A 15,711-nucleotide genomic window follows, 5' to 3' on the forward strand; every position below is an offset into this window, starting at 1 on the left:
TTTGATAGCATTACCACGGGAAAAGCATTTTGACTCTCTATCCTATGACTCTCAATCTTATATACTTTTATCACATCACTCTTCAGCCTCCTTCACTCCAGGGAAGCCCAGCTTATCCAGTCTCCCCATAACCAAAGTTCTCCAATCCAGGCATCATTCTGATGAATCTCCTCTGCACTCTCTCCAACACAATTAAATTTCTTACTATAGTATGGCAACCCAAACTGTACTCCATACTCCATGTGGGGAAATGGAGCCTAACCAGTACTTTGTAAAGTTGCCACATAGTGCCCCAACTCTTATATTCTATGCCCCAACCCATGAAGTCAAGCATACCATATGCCTTCATCACCACCCTATCAACCTTTGTTACCACTTTCAGGGAACTATGGACCTCGACCCATAGGTCTCTCTGTTCATCAACATTCCTTAGTGCCCTAGCAACCCTTAGTTTACTTCTCAAAATGTATCAACACACCATCTGCCAACGCTCCACCCAACTTTCCATCCAATCTATATCCTGCTGTTGCCTTAGACAACCATCCTCACAATCCACCACAGCACTGATTTTAGTGTCATCTGCAAACTTACTAATCATATCTCTGACATTCATATCCAGGTCAATAACATACATCACAAACAGCAAAGATCCCAGCACCAATCCCTGTGGTATGTCATTGTTCACAAACTTCCAATCAGAAAAATATCCTCCGGCATCTCCTTCTGCGTTCCTATCATCAAGCCAATGTTGTATCTAATTATCCAGCTTGCCTTGGATCCCATGTGCTTTAACCTTCTGGACCAGCCTACCATGTGGGAGCTTGTTAAATGCCTTACTCAAGTCCAAGTAGACAACTTCTACAGATGTTTTCATCAAACTCCTTTGCTACCTCCTCAAAAAAAACTCAGATTACTGAGTCAGGATTTCCTCTGCACAAAGCCATGCCGAGTATCTCTAATCAGTCCCTGCCTTTCCAAATGTACCAAAGTTCTATCCCTTAGAATTTTCTCCCTACCACTGATGCAAGGCTCATCAGCTTGTAGTTACCCCACTTACCCCTGCTGTCCTTCTCAGATAAAGTAATAACATTACCTATCCTCCAATTTTCTGGTACCTCACCCGTTGCTAACAAAGATGCAAAAAAAAAGTCCCAGCAATCTCATCCCTCGTTTCCCATCACATTCTGGGTTAAATCACATCCGGTCCTGTGGATTTATCAACCCTTATGTGTTCCATGACATCTAACAGCTCTCCCTTCATAATACTGACATGCTCTGGACAATCAACACATCTCTCCCTGAACTCGCTATCCTCCATTCCTTTTCCTTGATGAATACAGAAAAGACCTATTCAATTTTAGACCTCGCTGCACATCTCCTAATTTCATAGACTGACTACCCCTTTGGTCCCACTCTTTTCCTAGCTACCTTCTTGCTCCTTAAAAAACTTGGGATTCTTCTTAATCTTACCTACCATGGATATTTAATGGCCACTCTTTGCCTTCCTAATTTCTTTCACCCTCCCCCCAATGCTCCTCAAGGAACTCCTCTGACTGGAGTTGCCCATGGCACTCGCTTGATTGTAGTTGCCTGTACCATGCAAGGACATACGTTGGCCCACTGTGAGGGGCGGTGCCTCCAGGTGACGGACAGGTGAGGGGACGAGGAGGAGGCCGAATGCGCGTGCGCTGAATGCAGCATTGAGACTTGGAAACGGAGCTGCTGTGCTAGAGAGGCGACTATAAGTATGGATTGCACACTTGTTAAACAATGGCCATGCCCTCATTCTCGAATAAGTAGGCAATAACATTTAGCAGTTGTGTTTGGTTTAAAGGTAGTATGAACGAACGACTGATTTTTCGGGGAAGTCGGTTCGTGTGCGTCACGTTGATGGGTACAAGAAGCCCAACTTCTTTGTAACTTGTTCTAAAACGTTGGGGTTTAGTTGAATATTGCTGCAAGAAAACGGGGTGCCGCAAGAAACTTAGTTCACTTAGATTTGTTGGCAAAAATCTGAAGTTCTTACTTATTGTAAAATGGACGTTTCTGCAGAACGTGGCATGGCAAGAGATGATAATACGATTTTGTCAGCCAACTCACGTCGAGATGTTGCAAGATATTTTGAGGACGCAAAACGTTGGCAAACTTCAACTTTTCCTGGAACATCTTAAAATACGAAATGCTCTTTCAATTCACTTATTTATAGGCTAAACCAATTTGCAAACTCTGGCATAACTCTAAAATTAAAGACATTGACATCGCCAACTTTCAATATTGTGTAGTATTAAATTAAGCATTTAAAAAAAAGTAAAGCAAATTTGCCAATTAGTTACCATGGCGCCTTAAAACAGCAATTGACTAAAAGAGGGAAATAATTTTGTACAATCTCAAATTTTTTGAGGCTATTACAAGTAGATAATTCTTTGCAGCCACTGAGGGGCTTGACAGCTTTTCAACGCATTTGCACAAATATATACAGTACCTACAGGTTTGCCTTCCTCAAACAAAAAGCTGCTGATCTAACTACCCTCCTTAACATATCAACCAGGTAATTTGAAATACATCTTATCTCCATGGCAACTCTGGCCTTGCCCTATCACAGATATTGCTGTTATTCTATCCATCACCTGCCCTCTATGCAGTGTTAAGATAATTTGTTTTCTTGCTTTCCAATCCCAGTCCTTGAATGTAAAATGTTGTTTCTTTTTCCACAGGTGCTGCCTGACCTGCTGAGTGTTTGCAGTGTTCTGCTTTTGTTTCAGATTTTCAACATCTGCTGAGTTTTGATTTTGAAGCCGTAATACTGTAAGAGATAGGAGCAGAGTTAGACCATTTGGCCCATTGAGCCTGCCCTTCAATCATGGCTGATTTTTTTTGTCTTTCAACCCCATTTTCCCACCTTCTCCCCATGACCCCCTTACCAATCAAGAACCTATGAGTCTCTGACTTAAATACATCCAATGACTTGGCCTCCACAGGCATCTGTGGCAATGAATTCCACAGACTCACCATCCTCTGGCTGAAGAAATTCCTCCTCATCTCAGTTCTAAAGGTATGTCCTTTTATTCTGAGGCTGTGCCCTTGGAATAAAAGGACATACCTTTAGAACTGTCCTATGCAGTTTTTTAAAACATCTAAATACTTTGTGTATATTATCTAATTAGTGTTGCTAAAATTACAATTACAGACTTACTGAGCAATTTATCTTTGCAAACAGTTCAGGAACTGGAAGTTAACAAATCTTACCCACTCTTACCCGGACCTCTTCTTGCCAAAGCCTCCCCATTCAAACACTGTCTGCTCGAACCTGATGCCTGTTATTGGCTGCTTGGTCTCCCAATTGACCAATCAAAAACAACTTTTTTAAATCTTACTGGACTGTTGCTGGACTCTGCTAATGACCTCCTAGAAGATGAAACTAACAAACTCCCAAGCTCCCTTACTTTTAAAGCGATTTTTAAAAGCCACTTTTATTTACCTAATTACAGCTGTATCATTTCCAGCTATAGCTATTCTTTCATTGTTCAGAATATTTACTTGATATAGCCTTAGTTTAGCTCCAGGTTTAATCAAAATTCTGCAATCTGTATGTGATTCTGGTACAATTCTAATCACCCATCACCCTTCTTGCTTCCCTACATTGGGTTAAGGTTAAACTTCAAGCACATTAATTTTCTGTTTATGCCTTTGTAGTCAGTGTCAATGATTGGGAGCATTGTCTTCAAAATGTAGACAAACAGCACAAGTAATACAGTCACTGTTTATGTAATAGCATCTACAATTTTGAACAAAGAAAATGTTTTGAATCCTTAAGATATATAGCAGTGTTTTCCAGTATATAATGTTGATTTCATTTTGCATGGGATAAGTGTTTCTGTACTTGATGTTTTTGAAGTTACTTTATGAATTATTAATGAGGAATAATAACAGTGTAAGTTCTATTGTTAGTACTTTTTGTTGTTCATAGTGGATGAATGAGTTTCATTTGAAACTGTTAACACATTTACCACTAGCCCAGCTGACTTGATAGCTTAGTTCCCACCATCCATTTCTCTTATGGTTCTGGTCAGAAGGATTTGCCCTGTTTTAATTTTCCTCAATATATGTGCAAAATTGAGATAATGGCATACATCAAACCCAGCTGTTTGATTCAAAACTGATCCAAATAGCATTTCTCTTCTAGAAGTGATTTTATATTATGTCATCCTGGCTATGAAGTGTGCTGAAAACTTGCAGTCAAAATAATTTTATCTTCTGACTATGGAGCTGTTTATCATTAGTGAGTATAGAAAATTGCAGCTGTACTTCCCCAATTCCCATGATTCTCTACCTAATTAGGTAGAGTTTCACTTTGGTGATTTACAGTAAGTGTGGCGACTCACTGTTTAGTCGGGCGAACCGGCTCGGCAGTCGGGTTGCGCGGTGTCGGAGCGACGAGGCCCAAGATGGCGGCGGGCCTCGTCTTTCCGAGTGACGGGGAGAACCCGCGCGCGGGAACGTCTTGATGACGTAATACTTACGTCATTGCCGGTTTCATTGGGTGGGAACAGTCCCTTAAAGGGCCCGCGCAAGGCGGGAAAAAAAAACCAGTTCTTGTTCGGCAATCCTCCGACTAGCGTCTTGTTTTATTCCGCGGTAGCAACCGCTACATTGGTGACCCCGACGGTCCAAACGGCTTTTGGACCCGCGCAATGGACGACAGCGCAGCAGCCAACGCAGTGGCCCTCAAGCTGCCCACCTTTTGGACACTTCGGCCCAGCATCTGGTTTGACCAGGCCGAAGCGCAATTCCACCTTCGGCAGATCACCTCCGACTCCACGAAGTACTACCATGTGGTTAGCTCTCTGGACCAAGAGACAGCCGCCCAGGTTGAAGACTTCATCCAGTCGCCTCCGGAGGAAGATAAGTACCCGGCTTTCAAAGCCCTTTTGATTAGGACCTTCGGCCTCTCCCGTCGTGAGCGCGCCACCCGCCTGCTTCATCTGGATGGCCTGGGGGACAGATCCCCATCCGCCCTAATGAATGAGATGCTGGCATTGGCCGAGAGTCACAAGCCATGCCTGATGTTCGAACAGGCCTTCCTCGAACAACTCCCCGATGACATCCACTTGTTGTTAGCTGACGCCGACTTCAGCAACCCCCGTGAGGTGGCCGCCCAGGCAGATGTCCTGTGGAGGGCCAAGCGCGAGAGCAGTTCTTCCGTCAGTCAAATCACCAGGCCGCGAGCCCAACGCCCGCCTCGCCCGGCCCCAGCAACCGAGCAGCCACACCCCAGGAACACAGACGACGACACGGGTGATCAGCTGTGCTTCTACCATCAGAGGTGGGGTGCGGAGGCCCGTCGATGCCGCCCACCCTGCAAGTTTCAGGGAAACGCCAGGGCCAGCCGCCGCTGATGGCTACGGCGGCTGGCCGCTGACAGAGCCTCCTCTTCGTTCAGGACAAATCTGGACGGCGTTTCCTCATTGATACTGGAGCAGAGGTCAGTATCTTGCCCCCAACCAGCCGCGACACTCGTGCCAGGCCACCAGGTCCTCTACTCAATGCCGCCAACGGTACAACGATACGGTCTTTCGGCACCCGTACACTTCAATTACAATTTGGCAGCAGCCGTTTTACCTGGACCTTTACCCTTGCCACCGTCACCTGACCACTCCTAGGAGCCGATTTCTTTCGGGCCCACAACCTGTTAGTCGACCTGCGAAGGAAGCGGTTAGTCCACTCTAGCACTCTCCGGACCTATCCCCTGGGAGAAATCACCCCACCAGCCCCGCGCCTGGACTCCATTTCCCTTTCTGGCGACGATTTCGCCAAGCTCCTAGCCGAATTCCCATCGATTTTGGCACCTTCGTTTACAAATTCTAGGCCCAAACACGGGGTACGACACCACATCATTACTACAGGGCCACCCCTTCATGCCCGAGCATGACGATTACCTCCAGACAAGCTCCGCCTGGCAAAGGAAGAGTTCCGTCACATGGAGGAGCTGGGATTGTTCGCAGGTCAGACAGCCCCTGGGCCTCCCCCCTGCACATGGTCCCCAAAGCCACCGGAGGGTGGAGGCCCTGCGGCGACTACCACAGGCTGAATGACGCCACCACCCCGGACCGCTATCCCATCCCTCACATCCAGGACTTCGCAGCGAACTTACACGGGGCCCGCATCTTTTCCAAAGTGGACCTCGTTAGGGGATACCACCAAATCCCGGTCCATCCGGATGACGTCCCCAAAACTGCGATTATCACCCCATTCGGCCTTTTCAAATTCCTTTGGATGCCATTCGGCCTTAAGAACGCCGCGCAGACCTTCCAGCGGCTGATGGACGCGGTAGGCCGAGACCTGGACTTCATGTTCATTTACTTAGATGACATACTGATCGCCAGCCGTAACCGCCAGGAACACCTTTCCCACCTCTGCCAGCTGTATTCCCGCCTCCGCGATTTCGGCCTCACGATGAACCTGTCCAAGTGCCAATTCAGACTTGACTCTATCGATTTCCTCGGCCACAAAATCACCAGCGATGGGGCAACACCTCTACCCGCCAAGGTGGACGCTATCTGCCATTTTGCCCGCCGCGGCACAATCAAAGGCCTTCAGGAATTCCTTGGGATGGTCAACTTTTACCATCGGTTCATCCCTGCAGCAGCCCATATCATGCGCCCTCTGTTCTCGCTGCTGGCTGGTAAGGGCAAGGACATCACCTGGACTGATGAGGCTGCGGCTGCTTTCATTAAGGCCAAAGACGCCCTGGCAGACGCCACGATGCTTGTACACCCTAGGACTGACGTCCCGACTGCCCTCACGGTAGACGCGTCCAACACCGCGGTGGGTGGGGTACTGGAACAGCTACTCGAAGGCTGCTGGCAACCCTTGGCATTTTTCAGCAAGCACCTTAGACCGCCCAAACTGAAGTACAGCGCTTTTGATCGGGAACTTCTAGCGCTGTATCTGGCGGTCCGGCATTTCCGATACTTTCTAGAAGGCAGGCCTTTCACCGCTTTCACCGATCATAAGCCTCTGTCCTTTGCCTTCTCCAAAGTCTCTGATCCCTGGTCAGCTTGTCAGCAGAGACATTTATCCTACATTTCTGAATTCACAACTGACATCCAACATGTCTCCGGAAAGGATAATGTCGTTGCTGATGCACTTTCCAGACCAACCATCCACAACCTATCCTTGGGTGTCAACTACACGGCCCTAGCTGACGCACAGCAAGCCGACGACGAACTGCCCAGCTACAGAACCGCAGTCTCGGGTCTGCAGCTCCGAGATTTCTTGGTTGGTCCAGGTCAGCGGACCCTACTTTGCGACGTTGCGACTGGTCAGCCCCGCCCTATAGTCCCTGCAGCCTGGCGGAGACGCGTTTTTGACTCGGTACATGGGTTGGCGCACCCGTCCATCAGATCTACCGTCCGACTGGTCGCCAGCAAGTTTGTCTGGCATGGCCTGCGCAAACAGGTCAGTGAGTGGGCCAGGACTTGTCCGCACTGCCAGACGTCAAAAATCCAGCGACACACCAAGGTCCCACCACAGCAGTTTGAGCCTACCCGTAGGAGGTTCGACCACATACACGTCGACCTCGTGGTCCCTCTGCCGGTTTCAAGAGGAGCCCTGTACCTCCTTACCATCGTGGACCGGTTCACGAGGTGGCCTGAGGCAACCCCCCTGACTGACATCACAACTGATTCCTGCACCCGGGCGCTGCTCACAACTTGGGTCTCACGTTTTGGTGTTCCGGCCCACATCACTTCAGACAGAGGCACCCAATTCACTTCCAGTCTCTGGGCTGCATTAGCGAACCTGCTAGGGACGCAGCTGCACACCACCACGGCCTACCATCCTCAATCAAACGGGTTGGTGGAACGTTTTCACTGCCATCTGAAATCAGCCTTGATGGCCCGCTTGAAGGGCCCTAACTGGGTTGACGAGCTGCCTTGGGTCCTGCTCGCCATACGCACTGCCCCCAAAGAAGACCTCCGCACTTCGTCAGCTGAGCTTGTGTACGGGGCGCCCCTAGTTGTCCCCGGGGATTTCATACCTGCCCTTCGGGACTAAGGGGAACAACCCCCAGCAGTCCTGCAAAGACTGCCGAGAAGCTTGGCAACTTGGCCCCGATTCCCACCTCACGGCACGGTCAAGCCCCATCCTGCCCAGCCCAAGGAACTACGGGACTGTAAGTTTGTTTTCGTTCGCAGGGGCACACCTCAGGGCGCCATTGCAACGACCATATGAGGGGACGTTCTGAGTCATACGGAATAACGGATCCACCTTTATTTTGGACATTGGAGGCAGGGAACAGGTTTTCATGGCGGACCGCCTCAAACTGGCCCATTTGGATCTGCAACAACCTGTCGAGGTTGCAACGCCGCGACGCAGAGGCCGGCCCCCTAAGCGGCAGCTGGCACAGCCCCTCGGACCTTGGGGACTGTATCGCCGGTTATGGGGGGGGGGTTGTTGTGGCGACTCACCGTTTAGTCGGGCGAACCGGCTCGGCAGTCGGGTCACGCGGCATCGGAGCGACGAGGCCAAGATGGCGGCGGGCCTCGTCTTTCCGAGCAACGGGGAGAACCCGCGCGCGGGAAAGTCTTGATGACGTAATACTTACGTTCATTGTCGGTTTCATTGGGCGGGAACAGTCTCCCTTAAAGGGCCCGCGCAAGGCAGGAGAAAAACCAGTTCTTGTTCGGCAATCCTCCGACTAGCATCTTGTTTTATTCTGCGGTAGCAACCGCTACATAAGCTATTTTATATTCCCCTAATCAGTATCCAGCCAACCTGCTCTCCGAGGGGACAAGAAAAAGCAGGCCATACACCAGTGATATACATATTGATTTTTTTCTAGTTCTTTTGGAGGGTAGGGTTTAAAAGCAAGTTTGATCTTTATTGCTTGAGTTAAAATAAAAAGTTAATAAACATATATTGTCCTAAAAAAAGTTAGTTCAACAGGATTAATTTAATCAAAAAATAAATGATAATAGTTTTGAAGCCATCTGGTTAATTTGGAAAAATATCAATTAAAATTTTATCTGAAGAACATGTTTATTTTCTGGGTTCAATCTGGGCCGCGTGTGTTGTTAGCATGACAGGCTGAGGGTCTGAGTGGCCTACTCCTGCCCCTTTTTCTTATGTTTTGTATTCATATTTTTATGGGAAGATTGTGGAACGCTCCTATTGTTTTCCACCATACATGCCTTGTGGAAGAAGAATGTAGCTTTATAAAATGATCTAGAGGTATGAAAATGTTCAACTTTATTGGTTTTTTGCAACACTTTTTTATTATTCGTACACATATGTACTCCTGACATATCTTCTGTCAAAGAATCGTGGAATAGTGTACATCAGTAAGAGATAGGCAGATGAGGGAGGGGGGAGAGTGGGAATGATGTCAGAAGCTGGGAGGTGATAGGTGGAAGTGACAAAGGGCTGAAGATGATGGAACCTGATAAGAGAGCATGGTGGAGCATGGAATAAAGGGAGGGGAACCATTGGGAGGAGTGTGTGGGTGATGGGCAGATGGAGATGGTAGGGGAGGGGAAACAGAGTGGTGGGGTACAGTTGGATCAGGAAGAGAGAGAGAAGTGGGGGAAAGGGACAAAGACGGAGCAGTTAACAGAAATTTGAGAATTTGGTATCCATGCCGCCAGGTTGGAGATTGCCCAGGTGGAATCTGAGGTGCTGCTCCTCAAATTTGCATTTAGCCTTGACCTGGCAGTGGACGGACATGTTGATGTGGGAATGGGAAGAGGAATTAAAATGGCTTACCACCAGGAGATCCCAGCTGGCACAGCAGATGGAGTGAAGCTGCTCGGCAAAGCGGTTCCCCAGTCCGCATCCAGTCTACTGATGTAAAGAAAGCTGCATTGAAAGCAGTGGATACAATAAATAATGCCACAGGAGTCACATGTGAAAGACTGCCTCACCTAGAAGGGCCCAGGATGGTGGTGAGGAAGGAGATGTAGCGACTGGTGTAACACATTGTGCGATTACAGGGGCGAGTGCCTGGGGAGGGAGGGGGATTGGTGGGGAGGGATGAGCAGACAAGGGAGCCTCAAAGTGTGATCCCTGCAGAAAGCAGAGAGAGGAGGGGAAGATGTGCCTGGTGGTGGGATCCCACTATAGATGGCAGAAGTTGCGAAGAATGATATGTTGGATGTGTAGGTTGGTGGGGTGGTAGGTGAGGACTATGGGAACTCAATCCCTGTTATGCCTTGGAGGGGGGGTGGGTGGTGGAAGGTGGTGGGGAAGCGGTGAGAGCAGAAGTGTGGGAAGTAGAGGAGATATGGGTGAGGGCTCCATCAATATCAGTGGGGGACCTACATCTGTGACACTTTGCATGCTCTCCACTACGTCAACAACTTTCAGTTCCCTGGCCCTGACCTCCTCATTTTCACTATGGACGTATGGTCCTTGTACACTTCTATCCCCCATCAGGAAGGCCTCAGTGTTCTTCATTTCTTTCTGGAAGACAGACCCAACCAATTCCCCTCCACCACCACCTTCCTCCACCTGGCAGAACTTGTGCTTGCCCTCAACAACTTCGCTTTTGGCCCCTCCCACTTTCCCCAAAGCAAAGGTGTAGCCATGGGCACTTGCATGGGCCTCAGTTATGCTTGCCTTTTTGTTGGCTACGTGGAGCAGTCCATGTCCAAACCTACCCTGGCACCACTCCCCAACTCTTCCTCCACTACCTTGATGACTGCATTGTTGCTGCTTCCTGCACCCGTGCGGAGCTTGTCAATTTCACTAACTTTGCTACCAACTGCCACCCCACCCTCAAATTAATTTGGTCCATTTCTGTCACCTCTCACCCCTTTCTTGATCGCTCTCCATCTCAGGAGACAGATTATCCACCGACATCTACCACAAACCCACTGACTTCCACAGCTACCTCGACTAAACCTCCTTTCACCCTGTCATTTGCAAGGATGCATTCCTTTTCTCAGTTCCTCCCTCTCCACCATATCTGTTCTCATGATGAGCCTTTCCACTCCAGGACCTGTCTGCCTTTTTCAGAAAATGGGGATTCTCCCCCCCCCTCACCACTGCTATTGATGGAGCCCTTACCTGCATCATCTCTATTCCCTGCACTTCTGCCCTCACCCCACCTACCCCCAAGCATTACAGGGATAAAGTTTCCTTGGTCCTCATCTACCACCCCACTAGCTTACGCATGCAACATATCATTCCTCACAATTTCCACCATCTACAATGGGATCACACACATCTTCCACTCCCCTCCCCATTTTCCACAGGGATCACTTCTCCATGACTCCCTGTTATGAGAAAGGTTCTTTTGGATCTTAAAGATAGAGGTATCTAGACACAGTCTTTGTACTTTAAAAGGAGGATTTTATTTACAAAGACTGATGCGGGAACAGAATGTGAAGGAACAAATGCACACTCACACTCAGGTGATCACGAAACATGGGGGGGGGGGGGAGGAAAGAGTCACAACAGGGGTGAAGTGCGCACACGCAACAAACTAGTACAAGTGATCAGGGAACAAAGAAATACATTGTCTGAACCTCCCTGAATCTGGACAAACAACAGCTCTATGCTACTGGGAATCTACTTAGGATGCTCCTAGACCCCTGTGGAAGTGCACCCTCTCACCTGTGGTCTCGACCCCAGCAGCAATCGGAAAAGAGGGAGAACTACCCACGTGTACTACCTTTTATAGGGCTGTAGCTGGGTGGAGCCTGCTCAGGTAATTCAAACAAGCCAATGATTCAGGGTCAAGAACAAAGGTGGGTTACAAGCCAATCCTTAGGTATACTCTTAATGGGTGGGGCGGAGCTGGACCCTTGATTGACAGTGGTGTAGCTTCCGACCCGATAGGCAATGCTATCATCCGACCATGGGGGTCAGTAGTGTTGTTACTGTCATCTGGCCCCTGGCCTTTGGTACTGCACTCCCTCAGTTTAATCCTGTTCTTAGAATTTTTATAGACACCTCCTATTCCAATATTGGTTGTACATATGTGTAGGCTTCAGCCCTAGTAGTTAATAAAAAGCTTTTGTAAGTTTACATCTCCTTGTTCTGTTCCTTTGCCTGTTAATATTTTCTTGATATTACAGTTATTGACTGTTAAAATAGTTCAGCCAAGATTATTGCTATAGGTCATAAAAAATATTATTTATATGGGCAAAGATAATGGAGCTCTTTTGGACTTAAGGTGTGTATGCTGGTACATTTCTAATTTCATTCGTAATCTTATCTACAATTCCAAATACACATTGAAGTATATTGTTTTCCACCAGTATTGCAAATATTAGACTGCACAGGAGAGCAACTGGGACCATTTAGATAAATTTTAATGAACCAATATTGTTTCTAGAAAATACAATTCACTTTTAAAGACAATATTGTAGCACCATTTTATGCTGAGATCATTTGGAATTGATCATCCAGAGAAGCAGTTATGGCAATAATATCAGCAGTTATAAGAGGTGATTGGGAAGACAATTGGCAGGAAAATTAGATCAGAAATATAGATGGTAAAGTCCATTTTCTTCAGAATGTTAAGACTGATAGCACAGATGTTGTTGACCTTTACATGCCAATGTTGCAGCAATAGTGTATTATGGCCATGTGTGTTCTAAAATTCTGCAACATGACACCCATCATCATTTCCACCTATCAGCTAATAGAATATTATTGGAAGACTGAAAGAACTCCAATGAAACTTCATTAATGATTCCAACGTGAGAGTTTCAGTCTTACAAATGCATGCTCCCAATGATCAAACTTTACTGGAGATTCATTCATCAATCTTAAAAGCAATCATCTTCTTGCTTAACAGTGTCTGCTGGTTTTGAGCAGCAAGTAATGATGGATAGAGGACACTCCAAGCGGCGCAATTTCTTCGATTTTGGTGTAAATACAAGAAAAATGATGCAACATGTGAAAGAATCTAAATCAGGTAATGGAATTTTTTAGCCTTAAGTAATTATTTTAATTTTCTTTTCATGCCAGCTACCATTGAAAATATTAATTTATTCATGTGGAAATTAGCTACTGCAGAAATAATTCCTTTGTGATCAGTTACAATTATGGGCAGAGAAATTATCTGCAGAGAAATGGCAGATGGGAGTTAATCTGGCAAGTTTGAGGTGTTGCACTTTCGGAGGGTCAAATGTAAAGGGAAAGTATACAGTTAATAGCAAGACCCTTAACAGCATTTATATACAGAGGGATCTTGGGGTCCAAGTCCATACCCCCCTGAAAGTGACAACACAAGTAGACAGAGTGGTAAAGAAGGTATACGGCACGTTTGCTTTCATCGCTAGGGGCACAGAGTATAAGAGTCATGAAGCAGTTGTATAAAACTTTGGTTGGGCTGCACTTGGAGTATTGCATGCAGATTTGGTCACCCATTACAGGAAGGATGTGGAGCTTTGGAGAGGGTTCAGAAGAGGTTACCAGGATTGCTGCCTGGATTAGTGGGTATTGGCTATAAGGAGACAGTTGCACAAATTTGGGTTGTTTTCTCTGGAGTGTCGGAGGCAGAGGGGTGACCTAATAGAAGTTTATAAAATTATATGAGATGCATAGATAGGGTAGACAGTCAGAATCTTTGCTCACAGTACAAATTGTACATAGTACAGTACAAATGCTCACAGTACAGCTTCTACCCCACTGTGATAAGACTATTGAGCGGTTCCCTTATATAATGAGATGGACTATGACCTCACGATCTACCTTGTTGTGACCTCGTACCTTATTGCACTGCACTTTCTCTGTAGCTGTGACAATTTACTCTGTACTGTTATGGTTTTTACCTGTACTACATCAATGCAATCTCTACTGACTCAATGTAACTGCACTGTGTAATGAATTGACCTGTACGATCGGTTTGTAAGACAAGCTTTTCACTGTACCTCGGTACAAGTGGCAATAAGATACCAATACCAAAAATGTTGAATACCAGAGGGCATAAGTTTTAAGGTGAGAGGGGGAAAAGTTTAAGAGGATGTGTGGGGCAAGTTTTTTTTTACACAGAGAGTCATATGTGCCTGGAATGTGCTGCTGGAGGTGGTAGTGGAAGCAGATGCAATAGTGGTGTTCAAGAGGCTTAGATAGGCATATGAATATTCAGGGAATGGAGGAATATGGATCATGTGCAGACAGAAGAGATAGTTAAATTGGCATCATGCTCAGCACAGACATCATGGGCCGAAGGGCCTGTTCTTGTGCTGTAGTTTCTATGCATATAGTTTAATTTATGGAGTTTTGGTGTTCTTTATGTATATGTAAGACATTGAAGGGAAAATTAATGGAGCACACTCCAAAGTGCAATGACATTGATTGTGTGGCAGAAAGCTTCTCTAAATTCAGATTATTTCTATAAATTTAACATCACCATATGATTTCTAATAGTTAGACCATAAGTCATAGGAGCAGAATTAGGCCTTTTGGCCCATTGAGTCTGCTCTGCCATTCAATCATGGCTGATTTATTTTTCCCTCTCAACCCCATTCTCCTGCCTTCTCCCCGTAACCTTTGATGCCCTAACCAATGAAGAATCTATCAACCTCCGTTTTAAAAATACCCACTGACTTGGCCTCCAGAGCCATCTGTGGCAATGAATTCCACAGATTCACCACCCTCTGGCTAAAGAAATTCCTCCTCATCTTTTTTCTAAAGGGGCATCCTTCTATATTAAGGCTGTGCCCTCTGGTCTTAGACTTTCCTACTACTGGAAACATCCTCTTCACATCCACTCTATTCAGGCCTTTCAATATTTGGTAGGTTTCAATGAGATTCCCCGCCCCCTTTTCCTTCTAAACTCCAACAAGTACAGGCCCAGAGCCATCAAATGCTCCTCATACGTTAACCCTTTCATTCCCAGGATTATGGGTTCCATCTCCTCCAGCTGTAATCTTACAAATGCCCAATGGTCTTGAGCTGGTATGGTAAGACACAGTGGCGCAGCTAATGGAACATCTGTTTCAGAGCTCCAGCTACCCAAGTACAATTCTGACCTCCAGTGCTGACTGTGTGGAGTTTGCACGTTCTCCCTGTGATGACATGGGTTTTCCTTGGGTGCTCCGATTTCCTCCCACATCCCAAAGGTGTGCAGGTTTGTAGGTTATTTAGTCACTGTAAATTGTCCCTCAAGTACAGGTAGGTGGTAGAATCTGGTGGGAGTTAATAGGAACGTGGGGAAAAAAAGATGCGATTAGTGTAGGATTGATATAAACGGATGCACCATGGTTGGCGTGGACTAGGTGGAGCAAAGGGCATGTTTCTATGCAGTATGACTCTAAGACTCATGAGAAGGAGTTACATTTATCTTCCTGTTTAGTCTCAGACAACACCTCAAGCCAAAACTATTCAGCTACTGAAATCACTGGGCTTAATCAGCTTCAGCCTAGTTAATAGGAGGCTATTTTCTCTATATCATATACCTGATATCACGAGGTCACCTGGGTGTACTGTTGCAGAAGAACATGGGAATCCTGACTATTGCAATGTTTAAAGTGTTGGCACACTTAAAAGAAGCACTTTCTGGTTTTTAAAAATATAGATATCTATGTTATAGAGATTGTCAGAGGGTCTCAGAACAATTCCATTCACTAAAAAGTGCCCAACAATCCAGCTGGAGGAAGCTTGCAGAGAAAAGTAGTAACTTTTCAGACCATTCTTTGCATTCAAGATACCCAAAATGAAGAATAATACTTTTTTTATTAAAGTTCCAGATGAGGCAAA

At 46.4% G+C, this 15,711-nt stretch overlaps 1 protein-coding gene across 1 annotated transcript in view; it reads left to right on the forward strand.

The window, feature by feature from the left end:
• The first annotated feature begins 12,831 nt into the window (after positions 1-12,831).
• LOC127576272 (piwi-like protein 4) overlaps positions 12,832-15,711 on the forward strand; it is a 45,525-nt gene continuing 42,645 nt past the window's right edge. Inside the window, 1 exon segment of the mRNA XM_052026758.1 lies at positions 12,832-12,922. Within this exon segment, the coding sequence (XP_051882718.1) occupies positions 12,832-12,922 (91 nt within the window).

This window comes from Pristis pectinata, chromosome 11, assembly GCF_009764475.1.
Source record: "Pristis pectinata isolate sPriPec2 chromosome 11, sPriPec2.1.pri, whole genome shotgun sequence".
Taxonomy (NCBI): Eukaryota; Metazoa; Chordata; class Chondrichthyes; order Rhinopristiformes; family Pristidae; genus Pristis; species Pristis pectinata.